The sequence below is a fragment of the Halichoerus grypus genome, chromosome 14 (assembly GCF_964656455.1).
Source record: "Halichoerus grypus chromosome 14, mHalGry1.hap1.1, whole genome shotgun sequence".
Classification (NCBI taxonomy): domain Eukaryota; kingdom Metazoa; phylum Chordata; class Mammalia; order Carnivora; family Phocidae; genus Halichoerus; species Halichoerus grypus.
Window position 1 is genome coordinate 75166371 of NC_135725.1, and position 17700 is coordinate 75184070.

At 49.2% G+C, this 17700-nt stretch overlaps 1 protein-coding gene across 7 annotated transcripts in view; it reads right to left on the reverse strand.

Moving 5' to 3' along the window:
• Positions 1 to 16643, reverse strand: part of WHRN (whirlin) — a 90444-nt gene extending 73801 nt beyond the window's left edge. For 4 of the 7 annotated variants that reach the window (XM_036121907.2, XM_036121906.2, XM_036121905.2 and 1 more), the window contains exon 1: positions 15195 to 16639. In XM_036121907.2, coding sequence (XP_035977800.1) covers positions 15195 to 15812 — 618 coding nt within the window. In that variant the 5' untranslated portion in view covers positions 15813 to 16639. Of the gene's footprint in view, positions 1 to 15194 lie in introns of all 7 variants that reach the window. The other 3 variants (XM_036121908.2, XM_036121904.2, XM_078061663.1) reach the window with 2 other exon arrangements.
• Positions 16644 to 17700: the final 1057 nt, after the last annotated feature.

Consider the following 17700-nt stretch of genomic DNA (forward strand, 5'->3'; position numbering starts at 1 on the left):
TTGGCTCTATTTTCCAACTGCATATGGAAACTAGAGAATTGCCAAGCACCAAGATAAAAAGGTATCTTAGGGTGAGGATTCCCCCCGCCCCAAGAGTTTTTCAGTGAAAGGTATATTCACTAGAAAGCCATTCCCAAACAAAGTTCTATCTCTTCCTGGCTAAGATACTTTAGACAAGTTGCCTCAGCTTTATCACCTGTTAAATGGGGCTACTAATGCCTACTCTTACAGAGTTACTGTGGGGACAAAATGAGGACTGACAAGATAATGTACACAAAGCACCTTGCGCTCAGTACGGTGCATAGCGGGTGCCCAACCATGGTGGCTAATATTATTGGTAACAGCAAAGTTACAGGGATGACCACACATTTTATTCTGCCCATTGCCCAGATGAGTAAAGAGACTCTAGCTGGTGGCGTGTCTTAAGCAAGGTCAGAACAAGGATAAGAGGCAGGGTTTGGATTTGAATCTTGGACTTTCCAAACTCATGCTTTTTTCACTAGTAGTGAAAGGGGGTTCGGATACCCAAGGGTAACCCTCTGTCTTGGCCTCACAAGATGGACAAGGAGAAGGTCTGAAGAGGGGATGTGGGACTTACAGACCATAAACAAGTGAGAGCCCCCCGAACTCTTGAACCCTGAGCTGGTGCTGGGTTCAGCCACATGGGCTAGAAAGACCCTCCCCATTCAGCCCCACTTTGAGGGAGGACAGAAATTAATGGTGTGTGCTCTCTGCCCTAAGGGTGTATTTTAATGTCATGAGAAAGTAAAGCCCTAATTAGTCCTGTCTTCAGAGCTCCTTTCCTCTGCATCACATTTTTATCTGTGTTAATTACCTCTTACAGGGACCACTAACTGCAACAGCGTCTAAAATCAGTCTCTGCTGTGCAGCCAGGACATCCTTTTAAGATGCAGGTGGACCCTGTCCCCTCCCTGCCGAAACGGTCCCACTGCTTCTGATGTAAAATGCGAAGTCCTCACAGTGTGTCTCAGGCCTGTGCGGCTGGCCCTAGGGCCTGCCTGGCCAGCCTCTTCGCCAGCCTCATCATCTGTCCCTGCCACTGGCCTTTCTTACAGTATCAAACGCTCCAAGTTCTTTGCATGTGCTGCTCCCTATTCCTAAAGGTACATATATCAACATACGTATACAGTGATTATTTTATTTATAACCTTCTCAGTAGATAGAGAAGTCAGGGAATTCTTCTGTTTTGGGCACAGATGTGTCAATAAATATGAAAGACTGGAAATCGTGGGTGATTCCACATAAAATGAAAGACAATGAAGAAATGCAATTGTAATTGCCTTCCTCCTGAAATTGATTGCCTTCCTTTTAAAACTGACTGCCAATGAAGAATTTTACCTCTCTTGAAATACCAATGAATTCTCTAGTAGAATGTAAACAATGCATGAATTTCCCTTTTTGCCTTGGTTGCTAGGAAGCTCACAACTCCACTTAAATATGAAATATTATTCTTTTTAAAGGCAACACACACACACACTTTCCAATATGGTTTCTGAGCTCTGTGACTTTTTCATGATGTCCTTTCTAGGTTAAGTCACTCAATTATTTCTGAAGTAGGAAGAAATATTAATCACAAATATATTAACAAGTAAGTAAATAGGACATGCAGAGTTCAAAGAGGATGTTCAATCACACCAATCATATAGGAAGAGCTCAGGAAAACAGCTGCCAAGTGAATGAATGAATGCTGAAGTACATCTCAAGGATCAGACACCTTATACACAGAGTTGGAGGCAGAGATATTTTCATAGATGCTTGGGCAATAACTCTGCTTTCTCATCCTACTCTCTCCTTCCACTCCCCAGAAATACTTTACTGCTGCTGACTTTGGTCTCAGAATCATGTCATTTAAAAACATTCCCTTAAATAAAAGTCCAAAAACTGTTAGTTTATATTCTACTGGAACGTTGACATAAGCGGGTAGTGGTATGCTGAGAAAGTCAGTGTGTCTCAAAGAACGGTGGCTTCATGTTGGTGTCCCTCACAGCTGTGTGCCCGTCGGGAGGCCAGGATCTGGGGCAAAGCTTACCACACCTGCTCTGGCTCTTTGTGGCCACCTCACCTCTTCAAGTGGCTACATCCTCAGGGAAATCAATATGGACTGCAGAGCAGTCCCCTTCCACGAGATGCAGCTCAACATATGCATGAACCAAAAATAAACAGAAGCACGTGATTCAACCATCAAGGAATGTGAATGCACAGAAATAAAGGCCAGGGGACAGGGCAGAGAAACGACAGCTAGTTAGGAGGGTGGAATAATCAACATCTTCTTTTCCCCTTTTGAGTTTTTTTTTTTTTTAATGTTGTTTCAGTTTGCCTTTAATTGGAGCCTTACAAAGTAGAGTTCAGAAATCAACTCTTCATCCCCTCCACTGTTCTTTCTTTATGAGTTTGACCTTCTCCAAAGGCTTGGGGTGAAGAAGGCAGCCCTTGTTCCAGTACTGGGAACACCAGGATCCCGGAGGCTGGAACAGGGACCTGACATTTCAAAGCCCCTGATCCCTGGTATCTTTGCTCCTAAACGTCTCAGTGAGTTAAGGCTGTAGGAAAAGGAAAAACATGAAGGATCAAAAGAGAGAGAAAAAATGTTGTCCTTGGGGATAATGCCATGAGAAATTTGCAAGACAGTGACAGAGTCGCCATCCCCTTGCAAAAGAACTCAGAAGATGAGGACAGAGCAGATTCCAGAAAGATATTGATTCCCTTTTAATGCAATTCTTCAATTATCCACTAAGCCTGGCTTTTAGTTTCTTATAATTTAAGTAAATTGCTTTACAAATGTTCTTTTAAATTTGGTCTCTTTATTCTTTTCTTTTTTCTTTTGGGAAGAACTAACAAGATTCTAGGAGTCATAAACATAATCACTCAAGGTGAGCTTTGATGGGTTTCCAATGGCGTTGTTGTGATCTAGAACCAATGTCCACAGCACATCCACCCATCAGAAAAATCTGATTATATATCAACATTTTCTTGGCCCAAGTGCGGATACATGGATGGGGTGTATTCTCCTGGAGGACACTTAACATTCCTGTCCCTCATCACTTTCTGTGCACTCCATTAACAAGGGATAGGCCTCCAATTTAACTCACCCTCGAACTGAAGGATCTGAATTCCAGGTGGATGAATCAACCACCTAACAGCTACTCCTAACAACCATCTCTTAAAGAAAAAGGCTGATAGATCTGAGGAGCTGGAAATGTAACATTCTTGTGGTTAAATGGGCATAGGACATCAGTAAGTTACACACCAAAAATAAATAAATGTATATATATCACATACATACATAATAATGTACGTATATACAGCTATACAAATAATAAACATGTAAAGGAGTTAAACTTCACTATTTAAATTATGCAAATTAAAATAGGATACTTTTTTGTCTGTCTGATAAGCAAAAATGGAAAAGAAATATAATATCCGGTGTTGGCAAGGCTGGGGGAAAACGAGGCTTCGCATACACGGCTAACACTGGTAGAGGGGACTGTAAAATAACAAACTCTGCTTCCCCAAGAACAATCTGGCAACAGTTACCCAAGCCTTAAAATTCCGCCTATGCCCAGAGCCAATGCCACTTCTAGAAAGACAGCCCAAGGAATTTTTAGAGACATGCTTCCAGATAAACGTGCCAGGACACATTGTCTAAAGCGGCAATGTGGATAACGTTTAAAAAACAACCTGTCCAACAAGAAGAAATTAGTCCAATAAATCACGCACCTCTTTGCTATGACGTAATCATTAAAAACCATGTTCTAGAAACATTTATTGGGGTCGAAAAAGAGTCATGATCCACTGTTTGGTGAGACAGGCTCAAAAACTATGTTCAGAAAGGCAGTTTCATAGAAAATTCCCAATAGGAATTTACACACGTAGGCATGCGGGGGACTGGAAAGACGACAATCAAATTGTCAATAGTGATTATTTCTGGGCGGAGCGGATTATCGATGATTGGGGGGGGTCTTTTTCCTTTGTGTTTTCCTGGGGTTTCCGAGCTCTCTAAACTGAACCCATCTCTCTCGGGTCATTAACGCACACACGCACACACATATTTTATTTTAAATGCACAGGCGGACTCCTCTGCTCCTCATGTCTCCTATGAACCAAACAAAATGGCCCTTCCTTTGTCCAGTCTGTGATGGTGTTGACGACCACCGGCCTCTCACAAGAGGCCCGGGGACCCCTGTTCGCGCCGTGCCCGCGAAGCAGGCAACACAGATTCGCAGCCTCCGCCAATCAATGAGATGATCTCCGAAGTCACCGGTTTATCCTAATGGGGCTGGAGGTGAGGTCACAGTTAATCTGTTTAGGGAATTTCCACAGACAAGGCACAAAATAAAATCCTGACAAAGGTCGGGGCATGGCAAGAGAGATAAGAGGGGGAGAAGGGGGGCGGATAAAAAGGCCAAGAGTGTGCAGCGCCGCCTGGGTAACTGACGTCTAGTCAATAAGATGCACAGAGCTCGCCCAGGAAAGGGCAGGGCGGCCGTGGCCTGGGCTGTCTGCTCACTCCTGGGTTTTCTGATCAAAAGGCTGCAACACCGTTTCAATAAGGAAAAAAAACATCAGAGAGGAAATGTACATTTACTGAAAACAGGGTTCTGGCCAGCGCGGTGCTAGGCTGGACGCCCACCAGAAGGTGGCAATGAGCACACACTGGGGAGGCAAGAAGATCAGGAGTTCAAATCCCAGCCCTGCCACCTCCTACCTGTGTACTGGTGGCCGGTCCCTTCCTCCTCCCAGTGCTCGGCCTCCTGTCCCTGGGGGCTGAGCCCAAGGGCTGGTGCGGGCATTTGCGCCAAGCCCTCGCAGAACTCCAGGTGGCACAGAGACGCCCGTCCCTGGGGGCCGTAGTTATTCGTGGGCTCAGTATTACAAGTTCATAAGCATGTTAGGTGCTATGTATTTTATACCAGGAAGAGCGTTACCTGGTAGGGAAAAGACCCCAGCACAACGGGGTGAACATAACAGGTAATCATGAAATGCTCAAATCGACAGATACCCCCAGTGCTTTCACAGGTTACCTGCATGGCCATTGGTATCCCCATTTTAGAGATGAGGAACTTGAATAGGGAAGTTAAGAAACTTGCCTACCATTTGGCTACTATTCGCATTACGACGTTATCGAAGAGGCATGTGAGAATCAGAGAGGTCAAGGAATTTGTTCAAGGCCCCACGGGTGCACAGAGCCCAGGCTGAAGCATCACGGGAGGCCGCCTCTCCCTGGCTCTGGAGCGACAGATACATCCCCTCAAGTCAACAAAACCTGGTTTTAATTCCTGGCTCTGCCTTCCTGTCCATCTTTGTGACAACAGGCAAGTGACAAACTCTGCAATTTTTTTGCCCAACGAAGCAATAAAAGCGGTACCTCCTTTGAACCTATTGGGCTAGTGTGAGGTTCAAGTGAGTTCATACACAGAAAGTCCTGAGAACGCCATCCGGATTACTATAAGCCCTCAATACAGAAGTTATTACTGGCCACAGAGCAATTCAAGGAAACCCTGGGGGGTGTATAATCTGTGTCGCAACAAGTGAAGCAGGGTCACTAGGCTGATGGAGCCGCAGGGGAGGGGTTCCTGCAGATGGGGTAGCTGCAGGTGGGCGGGGCGATCCACTGGGGCTGGCCTCACGGGGGCCGTGTGTGTGGACAGGTGCAGGGACACAGAGCTGCCTTTCAGAGGAGAGCGTGCTGCCCGATGGCACTCGGGGAACAGCCAGAGAAAAGGACTGTCTGCAGACAGAAGGGGATCAGATCATGGGCAGCCTGAACATCAGGTTCAGGAGCTCGGCTTCTGCCCTGAAAACTCTCAGCACCAGTGCAAGGCGCTAGGCAGGGCACCACTTGATGAGAGACAAATTTCAAAAGCGTGCCCTGCCTCCAGGATGCTGAATGGACTGGATGAGCAAGATGGGAGACACACAGCCAGCCAGGGGGCCGCTGCACTTCGGTCTCCAATGGCAGAGAATTCGGCCTCCAATGGCAGTGTGGTCTGGGATGTGCTGGGGAGGGATTGGGCCTGGAGGGTCTAAGCTCACCGGAGCTCGTGCAATCCCCAACAGGGAGACTGTAGAGAGGACAGCAGGTCAAGGTTACTAACTTGGGGAATGTCCATGATTTGTGGGCAAGAGGATGAGGTGCCTTCAGAGGGTCAGACAGGAGCCTTGACTTCCAAGGCAAATAAATGCTTTTCCTAATACTGGGGAAGAGCTGAAAATATAAATTAAAAAAATAAGGATACCAAAAGGAGGCCCAGGTCCTGTTCAGAGAAAGCACGGCAGAGAGGAAGGGATCTGGGGACAAACTGAACATCTTGACTTAAACCCTCAGGACTGGAAGAACTCGTGGAGGGAGGAGAGGGTTTAAGAGAGTTTGGGAGAACCTGGGATAGGCCTGGGGCCCCCTGAGGAGAAAGAGGAGGTGGCAGGAGAGATGGAGCAAGGATGAAGGTCCCGTTGGCCTCAGACACACGGCAGGACACCACATCCTCCACGGCCCGCAGGATGGGAACGGCAGAAGGAAGACTTCCCCCAGACTTCCCCCCTTCCCCACCTGCACGGGAGGGTAACTTCTGAAAGCTGGACCACTCTTCTTCTCTTTTCTTAATCAGAAACCTCTTAATGAAGCCTCACATACCATTTCAGATGTGGTTCAAATACATTCCAGGGTTTTTTTTTTTTTTTTTAAGTACAGATGCCATATTGTCAAGTCACCACTTTCAACCTGCATTAATTGCTTTAATGGGTTCTGGAAAAACAGCTACCTTCTCTCCCTTCTCATCAGGGCCCCGGGGGAGCCCAGCAGGGAAGGATGCTGGGGACCAAGGCCGGAGATGCAGCTGATCTGGGATCCACGCTGTCACACACTGGCCGTGAGCCATGCACCTGCCCCACATTTTTAAGGGAGGTTGGGACATGCAATTCCATCCGATCCCTGGGCTTTATTACCGCTGTAAAACGAAAGAAAATGCCGATGCCAAAACCTGAACAGGAGCAGTTACATTTTTAAGGAAACTCTATGTGGGAATATTGACCACATTTAGTAAATGACTCTGCAATTCAAGCAGCTACCATGCATCAAGAAGGCCCTGAGCCCCAGTCTTTTCTTCCAAAGGCACCTTCTTTTCTTTTTTTGGACTAAGCAGGCACAACAGAAGACTTTCAAAGCCAAGTGGATGCAGTCGATAACATTTTTCATTATAATACTGCAGTAAGACCTCCGTGGCCATACTTCTCAAACTTGTGATGTGCGACAGCAACAATAAACTGTTTGTGAGGGCTAGGGGCCAAGTTCAAGGGTGAGGGGGTCTGCATCACAGAGAGGCCAAGGGAGCTGCTCAAGGTCACGGCCAAGTAACACAGTCAGATGAGCCCAGGTCCATCTCCAAAAGCCATCTCTAACCTCTCTTCCCTGGATTGTCCAACGTATCAGCTGACCTTGCACCTCTGGAGTCCTGCTCCAAAACAGCTCAGGATGGGTCCACCTCTCTGGTCAAGGCTTTCTGTGGATAAATGTTGGGGATGGGGACAGATCCCAAAGGAAGGTGGTGCTTCCTAAACCTCAGTATGATGAAGACTTGCCTAGGGAGCTTGTTAATTCTTGGGCAAGCTACATTTCTGAATCACTACTTCTAGAGTATTTAGAAATACCCTTTTAGATGTCACTTTGCCATGTTCTTCCCTGTAACCTGCAGCTTTAGAATCTGGTGAAGAAGACATTTTGGGACTTGTTTATGGGAGGTTGAAATATTTGCTTTGCATTCAAAGTTGAGAGGATGCTGATATTACGAAAATTCAGGTAGAGAGGAAAAATAACTATAAAACTGGCTGCCAGCTGAAGCAAAACCACAGCCAATTTAGCATAAGGAACACAAATTCTCAAAGGGGAAGGAGGTAAAGGGGCTGGGACCGGAAAAGGAGAAAAAAATAAATTCACTTGTGCATTCTCGATAGAGAATAAAGCAGCTTTTAAACATACATGTGATTAGCAGGAACTTGGCCTCTACCTGAAATGCTGGGGCTTCTTAAAACCTGAACAGTGCTGGGTTTTGTTTCTGTTTTTTTTTGTTTTTTTTTTTTAAACAAAAAGCCAGAAGATATATCTCACCCAAAATTGGTTCATTGATTGCTTCAGAATGCACAAATGATTCTATTTTGGAATCACAGACACAGGCTGCAGAAATAACCCACTTCTGGGAATGTGGTTTTAAAATTAAGAGCAAAGCAACAAATGAACTAACCAAAGAGGTCTCGTAGGGTGGGCTGGGCTGCAGAGGGTGGGAAAAGCTCCTGCCCACCCAGGCACAGACGTTTTTTTTTTTAAAGGTCTTTCACTAAAAAGTAGTAGTATAGGGTTTCCTATTTACCAAATGTTTTTGTACCTATTAAGTCATACGATTCCATACCCATCCCGGAAAGGCAAGTAGGATATGGCTACGCCCATTTCACAGCAAAGACTGAGGCATCCAGAGATGTCACGTGATCTGCTCACAGCCACACCGTCAGCTTCTTGGTAAAGCATACATTAGAGCCTAGGGCATTCCTCGACGTTTTTCTCCAAGCACCCACTGCCTTGCAACACACAGATTTTCTTCGGATATCCCACTCAGGAACCAAGGGATCCTGAACTCACCAGCATTGCATTGGATGCGAGATCATTCTATTCATTCAGCAAATATTCATTTACTAAAGTACCTACTGTGTTCCAGGCGCTGGGGTAGGTGAGGGAGCGACAGAGACCAAATCTTGGTTTTTGTGGAGCTTATTTGTAGTGGGGCAGGCACATGACCAACAAACACGGTGAAATGTCCTTCTCATAGTGACCGGTGTGCTGAAGGAAATTCCAGCAGGATGAGGGGATGGCGTGGGCGCCTGCTTTGGAGAGAGGGTGGCAGGGATGTGGAGGCATGTGGACGTTACAGTGCTTAAAACCGTTGGTGACCCGTGGCCCTGGGTGGGTCCATGCCCCCCCAGCCCCAGGGCTCCCCGAGGGCAGGGGCCATTGACCATCCATCTCTGAATTCCAAGGACCAGCCACAGGCCTGGGGGTGCTAAGTGCCCCTCAGAGCTTGCATGGATAAAGGGCTCCCACGGGGACAGGTGGGGCTCAAACACGCCACCTGCCCTTGAAGCATGGGCATCAGAATCCCCACTTAATAAAATGAAGTCTGTGGATGGTTCCTCAAAGGCTCCCAAACGTCAGGCACAAAGTACGCCGGCTGCTTGCCTTCCAGCAGGGGGCCTGGCCGTGTCTTCCAGGAGGCTGGCTGCGTAACGACTAGGGCTGGCTTCCAGGCAGGAAGGTAGGGCAGAAGGGCCACCTCGTTTCTAATCCCCATGGTGACCCTGGACTGGTCAATTTCTCCTCCTGGAGCCTGACCTGCCTGGCCTCCCTGCCTCCCCTGGGAAGGAGAAAGCACCTGGCACAGAGGAGGGGCTCACTCACTGACACCAGCCTCCTCTCTTCCCGGCGGCGTTCCAGTAAAGCGAAGTTCAAACGCAAGTGCACCGGCCCCATGGTGCTGCCTCCTGCAGAGGACGCCAGGAGTGCACAGGAAACAAATGGTCTGATTCCTGTTCGCGGCACCCTTTGCCACCTGCCATGTGCTATAAAAGTCAAATGAAATGTTTGCAGCACAGGAATCTTTAAAAAGCAGCCCCCCACCCTGGGGCACAACTAGAAGCCTGTGTGAGCTCCCTGTTAACGTCAGATTCTTGCTTGGGGGTTTAAAAAAAAAAAAAAAAGGAAGAAAAAGAATAGGTTTTGAAAGATTTGTATTTCAACCGCCAACCACCTCCAGCCGTTAAATGTCATTCCTTCTAATCAAATTCTCTGGTCCTTGCTGGGCACTAGTTTGGGGTCCCTGAGCAGTGCAGACCAAACGCTGCTCTTCCAGGTCATAAAAGAACCTTGCTGGAAAGCCAGTTGGAGCCTAATCCCCCACGGATGCCTGCTTCAGTGCAAAGCCTTCTGCAGGGCAGAGGGGGATGGGGGTGGGGGGTGGATTATGACTCGGAGGAGATGCACATGTGCTGGGCGCATGAGCAGACAGGCGTGTGAGGGGCGGCGCGCACTTGACAGGTGCGTAAAGGCTGTGTGCAGTGTGGCAGAGGTGGAAAGCAACAACACACCCAAAATCCAATTAGTCGGGGGTTACAGGATCATACTTATCTTTGCAGCCCCATCCAGATGATGAATCTATGGCAGGTAATAAACAACGCCAGGTTTGTGGCAAGAGGAAGGTGACAGCAAACCAAGAAGCTAGCGCCGGGGTAATTCTCTTATCTCTTTTGTGTCCAGCTGAAAGCCAAGAGGCAGAAATCTTCTAATAATAATATCATTCCCCCCCCCCCAAAAAATAAGGGCATTCTCTTCCAGCCTACAAAATGCTTCCTTCATTTGAAGAGGAAATAACCAGTTGCAAGAAGATTTTTGTCCCACCCCGGGCACTGTAATTGTCTAAAACCTTGAGTATCAGCTTGGGCCACATAAATAAATAAGATTAAATTAAAGAAATGGACCCTCTCAATGCACTGCATCAGACTCTGGATCCAGCAAGCAAACATCTATTCAATAAAGAGTTTATTAATAGTGAGCTTTCAACATGTCATTGCTGGCAAGACCCGCAGGACCCAAGAAAGAGGACGGGGCCAGAAGAAAGTGTGTGCGTCCCCACGAACACATTACCCACGGTTTCCAAATTGGAAAACAGTAATCACACCAATGGGAGAAGCTGCATTTCAGATACAAAGGTGGAAGTGGGAATAATTTATAATGGCTTCAGCTAACCATGTACAATGGGAAAATGACAAATGTGTCGTTTAGAATGTGCTGGACTAAACACAATGATTTATGTTAATATGGACAGATTCTTTGCGGGTTATTATGCAGAGAAAGGGAGGGTGTGATGACTCTAATTAAATGAAAGGGCCGGCCGCTGTCTGTATCTTCTGGAATGTTTCAAATTCTAATATGCCCCTTGGAGGTACCCCGGGGTGGGGGGATGCTGAGATGGTAATGAAGCCACTTCATTTTTATCGAGAAGAAACACAAACATCCACACACACATCCCGGCAGCACCCGGCTACCCCGCATCCCGCTACCCGCGGAATTAGGGACTCGGAGGGCAAGCCGGTAAGTGAACGTGGTTTTGAGAGCTCCCAGGGCAGTGCTGTACACGCCACAATCCCATGGTCATCTTTTCATTTACTCTGGAACAACACCGGGGTTGGTGTTCTTGGGTCGAGGGAGAGCAGGCAAGTTCTCATGAGCACAGTGTGTAACCCGTCAATTTCCTGAATTAGTAGGAGGCTACACAAGAGTGCCAAGATTCTCATCTCCCAATCCTTAGCCAACTTTCTTAACTCTGCCTTAAATGAAATCAATTCCAAAAGAACAAGAAAACACCGGATTAGACATTCTAAACGCCTTCTGTGTAGCACATACTGAGCAAATCGCAGATTGTCTGAGCCCGGAAGGGACCCTGGGCAGCCACTGGCCCATCCACCCTAGGACACAGAGAGGGTCAGTGACTGGCCCATGGTCACAAAGCAAGCATGTGGCAGAGCCCAGTGCAGCATCCCTGGTCTGTGGGCCCCTTGGCTAATTTACCAACGCTTTTTGGCTGAAAACCTCTGAAAGGTCTACTTTTTTATTATTATTAGTTTGGCTCCTGTTCATTCAAGATAGATTTTTCAAAAATCAAACATTTCAACATAATTGCAAATAGTAAATGGCTTGCCTTATCTGGACCTGTCACTGATGATTTAGCAATTAGGCTTCAAGAGAGGAATGGGAGCCCCCTGGAGAGAGGAACAGAATCCTTGCTGAAACACTCTGAGCAACAATGGATACTTGATTTGTGAGAGAGAGAAGTGGAAAAAACTTTGTATGTTCAATCTCTCCTCTGTTCCCTGGGAGGAGGTGACCCTCACTGATTCATGAACTCTTAAGTAACTTGATTCCTAAAATTTAATCTTCTTTTTATTATACACACACACCACACACACAACACACACACAATATCTCTCCTTCAGGATGCTCAGAGGATCTTTTCCCCCTCTTTCTACCTGCAGGAGAAAAATAAAGGTTTTAAGATTGAAAACACATCTCAAGAGCCAAAACACAGAAACAACCTAAGTGTATATTGACAGATGAACAGAAAAAAGTACACACACACACACACACACACACACACAGAGGAATATTATTCGGCCACAAAAAAAAAGAAGGCAATTCTGCCCTTTGTGACAACATGGATCAACCTGGAGGACATTATACTAAGTGAAATAAGCCAGACCCATAAAAACAAATGTTGGATGATCTCACTTATATGTGGAATCTAAAATAGTCTAATTCACAGAAGCAAAGAGCTGAACAGCGGTTGCCAGAGGCGGGGGCGGCGGGGGGGGGCAAGGAAACGGAAAAGTATTGGTCAAAGGGTACAGACTTCCAGTTATAAAATGAGTAATTGATAATTCTATATTGTATGCTTGAAATTTGCTAAAAGAGTACATCCTAAATGTTCTTACCACAAAAATAAAATAACTCTGTGAGGTGATGGATAATTAGCTTGATTGTGGTAATCCTCTTACCATGTATCACAAATCATCACATTGTACACCTTAATTATATACAATTTTCATTTGCCAGTTCTACTTCCAGAAAGCTGGGGGAGGAAATAACAAATGAATAAATGAACAAATAAAATAACATTGAAGGAGAAATAAAACAGGTCTTGTACTAAATGCAGTGTGGTATATGGTACAGAAAATGCAGAAAAACTGGTGATATTTGACTAAAGCCTGAAGTTCAGTTAAAAGGAATGTACCTACACCATAAAAATCCCTGACACGGTGCCCTCCGGCACTGAAGCTCATAAAGAGGGGCTGAAAGTGGAGAAAAATCCTGGTTTAGGGCAGTTTGTAACTAGTGGAGAAGCTGGGGCCTCTTTTGGCTCTCGGTTCAGGGACTTAATGCCCTTAATTTTGTGGAGATGTGTCAATAGACCCCAGGGGTTCTTCTAAAGTGTCCTGAAACCGCCTGCCCATCCTGCAACCACAGAGCCAGGTTCCGCCTCCTCCGTTTTAAATTCCACCCACACGGAAAGTCTGGTCCCCTTTCCCCCTGGAGTTAAGGTGACACAAAGCCGTATTCATTTTGCCTGTTGCTTCTGAAGGTTCCAAAGGGGTGTGTTCCGGGCAGGTTGTGTCTGGTGTTGGCCAGAAGAGGGGCACCCCGAGGCAGGAGCTCATTTGGCCTTGGCCGACCCCTCCATAGGGAAAGTGACAGTCAGGGACCCGGGCAGCTGCTCAGCTCACAGGGCTCCCACACACATCCGAAGGCAGTTCTGCTCTTTTGGGTGCTCAAAAACCATACCACGGAGAGTTTAGGTTTTACTAGACGAGCTAAGGCCCGCCCCAAGTCACAGAGTAACGGGACTGAGGTGTAAGTCAGGAAGGGTGCAGACACGACATGCAGAGCGACTCCCATGAAATACAGGAGGACTGAACCGAAGCTCAGAGCCAGGCAGCTCCAGCCTCTGGACATGCCTGACACTGGGATGCAGACCGACAGGAGGGCCTGTGCTTTTAATGTCCAGGTTACCGGAGGCCTTTCCAAAGTCTGTCACCTTGTGATGACAGAATTACACAAGTCTTTTAAAATTGCCACTAAAATTGAATCCACAATTATAATCGACCATTTGGATCAAGTATCTTTTCAGTATAAATTTATCATCTGGGAACTCCAGACCTTTTAGGGCCAAAGGCTAATGGGCTATTTCTTTATAAATATATGGAATGTCAGAGAAGGGGGAAAGACTGATGTGGGGGGAGGAGACAGAGAGGAGGGCAGGTGCATGGAAATCCAGAACCATTGTCTGCTACACCCCTCCCCCCAACAATATAAACCCATCGGGCTTTTCCCAGAAACAGCAGAGAAGTGTCTGAAATCCTCAAGGGGCAGGGGGCAGAAGAGTTGGCAACCAAACAAGGAAAGCGAGAGTCAGGGAGGAGATGGTTGTGCCCTAAGTGAACAGTCAGGAAATGGGCTCAATACACACCTGACCACGGGTCACTGAAGAGGACACGGAAGTAGCCCAGCAGGCCCTTAACCAGTGTTCCAATCACCTGCACTGGGGAGGACCCAAGGCAGGGACAAAAGGTGTGGTGGTGAGAAGCTGGGTCACAGGGCACCCTAAACCTCTAGGAAGCATTCCCCTGCCCCACCCCGCCCACAAGCTGAGTAGATCACTGTTTTTTCCTCAAACTTCTCCACTTCCTGTTCAAAGGTGGGCAAAGGTGGTGTGTGCATGTGCGTGTGTGTGTGTGTGTGTGTGTGTGTAAACACCTTCAAGGGATTCTCAAATCCACATGTATACCAAACACTATCCATCTCAAACTCCAACTGGTTTTCAACAGCCCTAGGTGTGAGATTAGCAAACACGAAACTGCTTTAAACAGCTTGATTAAATCCCTAGGAGATTGTTGTCATGAGGTTATTTTTCTCAATTAACAGACACAAAAAGTGCAGCTACTCTCAAGGGGGTGGAGGATTTATTTCTGACATTCAGGCAGGGGCCTCCTTTCCAACAAGGTTAGGGACACTTAGCAGGTCCAGTTGCCCCATTTTCCTAGTGGAGATCCAGAGGTTTGGAGAGGAAAAGCGTCTGGTCCCAGGATACACAGCCCGGTACATAAACAGCAGAGTCAGGTTAGAGCTTTGTGGATCACCAGAATAGCCTCCTTGGGCCACAGTGGTGCTAACAAAACTTTCTTTCAGGGGCAAAACCCGACTGAACAATGAGAATAGCAACAGCAGGAGCGAGACCACCCACTGATTACTAACCATATGCCAAGAGGTGACCTTTCCTTTTCTTTTTTTAATGCTCATAAGAATCCCTATGCCTTTTCACACTTTGTAGTCATACATTTGCCGGTGTATTTGATGTCTGTCTCCCACACGCTGCTAGCCTTTACGCAGGGTCCAAGTCTGTTTTGCCCACCACCTTATCCGCAGTGCCTGGCATCTATTTGCTAAAACAAAACTAGATGTTCCTGTTTTAAAGAAACATTTTTTTAAGAAAAATGGAGCCCAGAAAGATCAGGTAAATTTGCCTTAAGGACGCACACCGGCAGAGCTCCTGTCACTCTGTCCTGTCCCCAAACCACATCCTTACCTTGACAGCCTCAGCGTGGGTCACCCGGGCCAGGGATTTGTCGTTGACACGCAGAATCTGGTCCCCGACTCGCAGCCCTTCCTTCTCGGCCAGAGAGCCTGGCTCCACCAGCGACACATAGATGCCCACGCCATGCTCCGAGCCCCCGCGGATGCTGAAGCCCAAGCCCTCGTGGGCCTTGGCGCGCCGCAGGCTCACCAGGCGCACCTCCCCGGGCCCCGCGCCGTCGGGGCCGCCCCAGGCGGGCTGCCGGTAGGGGGTGGTGGCGGGCAGGTAGAGGCCCTCGGCCGTGTACTGGTCGAAGAGCAGCTGGTCGGAGCGCGGGATGACCAGGCGCAGCATGGGCAGCAGGCGCCGCTTGACCGGGCTGTCCAGCAGCACGCGCAGGGTGCGCACCAGGTCGAAGACGTTGCGGCGCGCGTGGTAGGCGTTCAGGCAGTGCGTGAACTGCTCCCGCTCCGCCTCGCTCAGCAGCGCCGTCAGCGCCTGGTGCAGCTGGCGCACGTTGGCCGACAGCAGCCGCAGCCCAGTGCCCCCGCCGCCGCCCGCCCCGGCCGCCGAGCCCAGCGAGCCGGTGGAGGACGAGCTCACCGACAGGCCGTCCAGCTGCGCGTTCATCTCCCCGCCGAGGCCCGGGGCGCGCGGAGGGGCAGCTGCTGCGCTCGCCGGCACTGGCGCGACAGCCGGAGTCCGGGGGGGGGGGGGGGGCGCTGAGACCGCGGCCGGAGTCTGGCCTCGGAGCGAGCGGGTGGGCGCGGAGAGAGGGGCTGGATCCGGGGAGGCGCGGAGACGGCGGCCGGAGTCTGGGGTTGGGGGGGGGGCGGCGAGGAAACAGTGGCAGAATCCCGGGGGAGGGGGGGTGGATCGTGGAGACCGCCGCCGGAGTCCCGGGCGCGGGAAGACGGAGGGGTCGCGATCCTGGAGTCCGAGGGGCGCAGAGACGGCGGCTGGAGTCGGGAGGACACGGAGACGGCGGCCGGAGTCCGGGCAAAGCGGAGACGGCGACAGGGTCCTGGGGGACAAGGAGTTGGCGGCTGGAGCCCGGAGGTCGCGGAGACTGCGGCTGGAGTCCGGGGGGGAGGGGGGGACGCGGAGAGAGCAGCTACATTCTGGACGGCACAGAGACGGCGGGTGTCCGGAGTGGGGGGCGCAGCAAAGCTGACCGCCCCGTCACACCATGCCCGGGGCTCCCCCAGCCGGGCCGCCTGTTCCTCTCGGGCTGGGGGACCCCAAAATCATAAGTTGGGGTGGGGGGCGCTCTAGTCCCAGAGCCCCCCGAACCGCAGCCGGTGGAGCCGCGCGGGCGTCCGCGAGGGGCTGCGGGGCATGTCCGGGGATGCAGCAGCCCGGGGCCCGCCGCGCTCCTGCGCCGCCCGAGCGCAGACGGAGCCGCGCCGCCGCGAGCCGGGACTTTGCGAACTGTTGAGCTGCCCGGGGCCGATCTTCCAGCGAGTTCCGACGCCGCCGCCGTCGCCTGCCCAGACTTGGCCCCGCCCCCTGCCCCTCCCCCTCTCTCACCCCCTCCCCCCACGGGCTCTTCAGGAAATGACGTCCCGCCTCGCGCCTGGCGGTTGCCTGGAGACGGGGTGAAACAGTCCAGCCCAGGGGAAGAAAGGGGTGAAAGTGGGGGTTGGGGTGGGAGGAGCTCCGGGGGCACTGCGAGCCCCCCCTCTCCCACTTCTCCAGCCACAAGTTGAGATGAGGTGGGCTCCAAACCTGTGTTCTTTTGGGATCGAAGCCTAAGCCTCAGGACCGCTTTGGAGCAATTAGCCGGCTAGCTAATTCACAATTATGGGGGAAAATAGCCAACTTTTTGCCTCTAAAATACTAAACGCTCCAGACTCGGTTTTCTACCTTAAAACGTTGCGCTCCCCTCTTGCTCACCCTGACATACGAGTTCAAGTGTTTATGTGGACGATCGCTGGGCACCTACTGTGTCCAAGAGTATATACAAGCCTATACTGGTGCCTGCCTACTGGACCACTGCCTGGTAGGCGGGAAAGCCGCTTTCAGAAATTAAAGTGTACACAACCCGCGTACACACAAATGGGTGAGTGTAAAACTGGTGAAATCTGAACAAGGTGGGTGGATTGTATATCAATGTTAATGTACTGGTTGTGATCTTGTAAACACAGGGGAAAACATGGGATGTCTCTCTATTATTTCTTACAACTTCATTTGAATCTACAATTATCTCAAAATAAAAATTTTAAAAATTTATATAAGGGATTGGGAAGAAAAGTATTCTGCGCCTTCCCATCCCAAGACGAAATGGGAAGATATTCCAAGGTGTGGCCTAGAGCCCTCCTGTCCCACCCCACTCCCCCAAATGTGATCTAAATTCAAAGGTGACTTTCTAAGGATCACACACACACACACACACCTTCCAATCAATTGACTCTCCTAAATTGTTCTCCAATAGAAAGCTTTATTTTCCCTAAAAACAGCGTGGAATTGCCAATGAAAACTTATGTCCGCGGGAGAGATCGAATATCACCTAACAGAG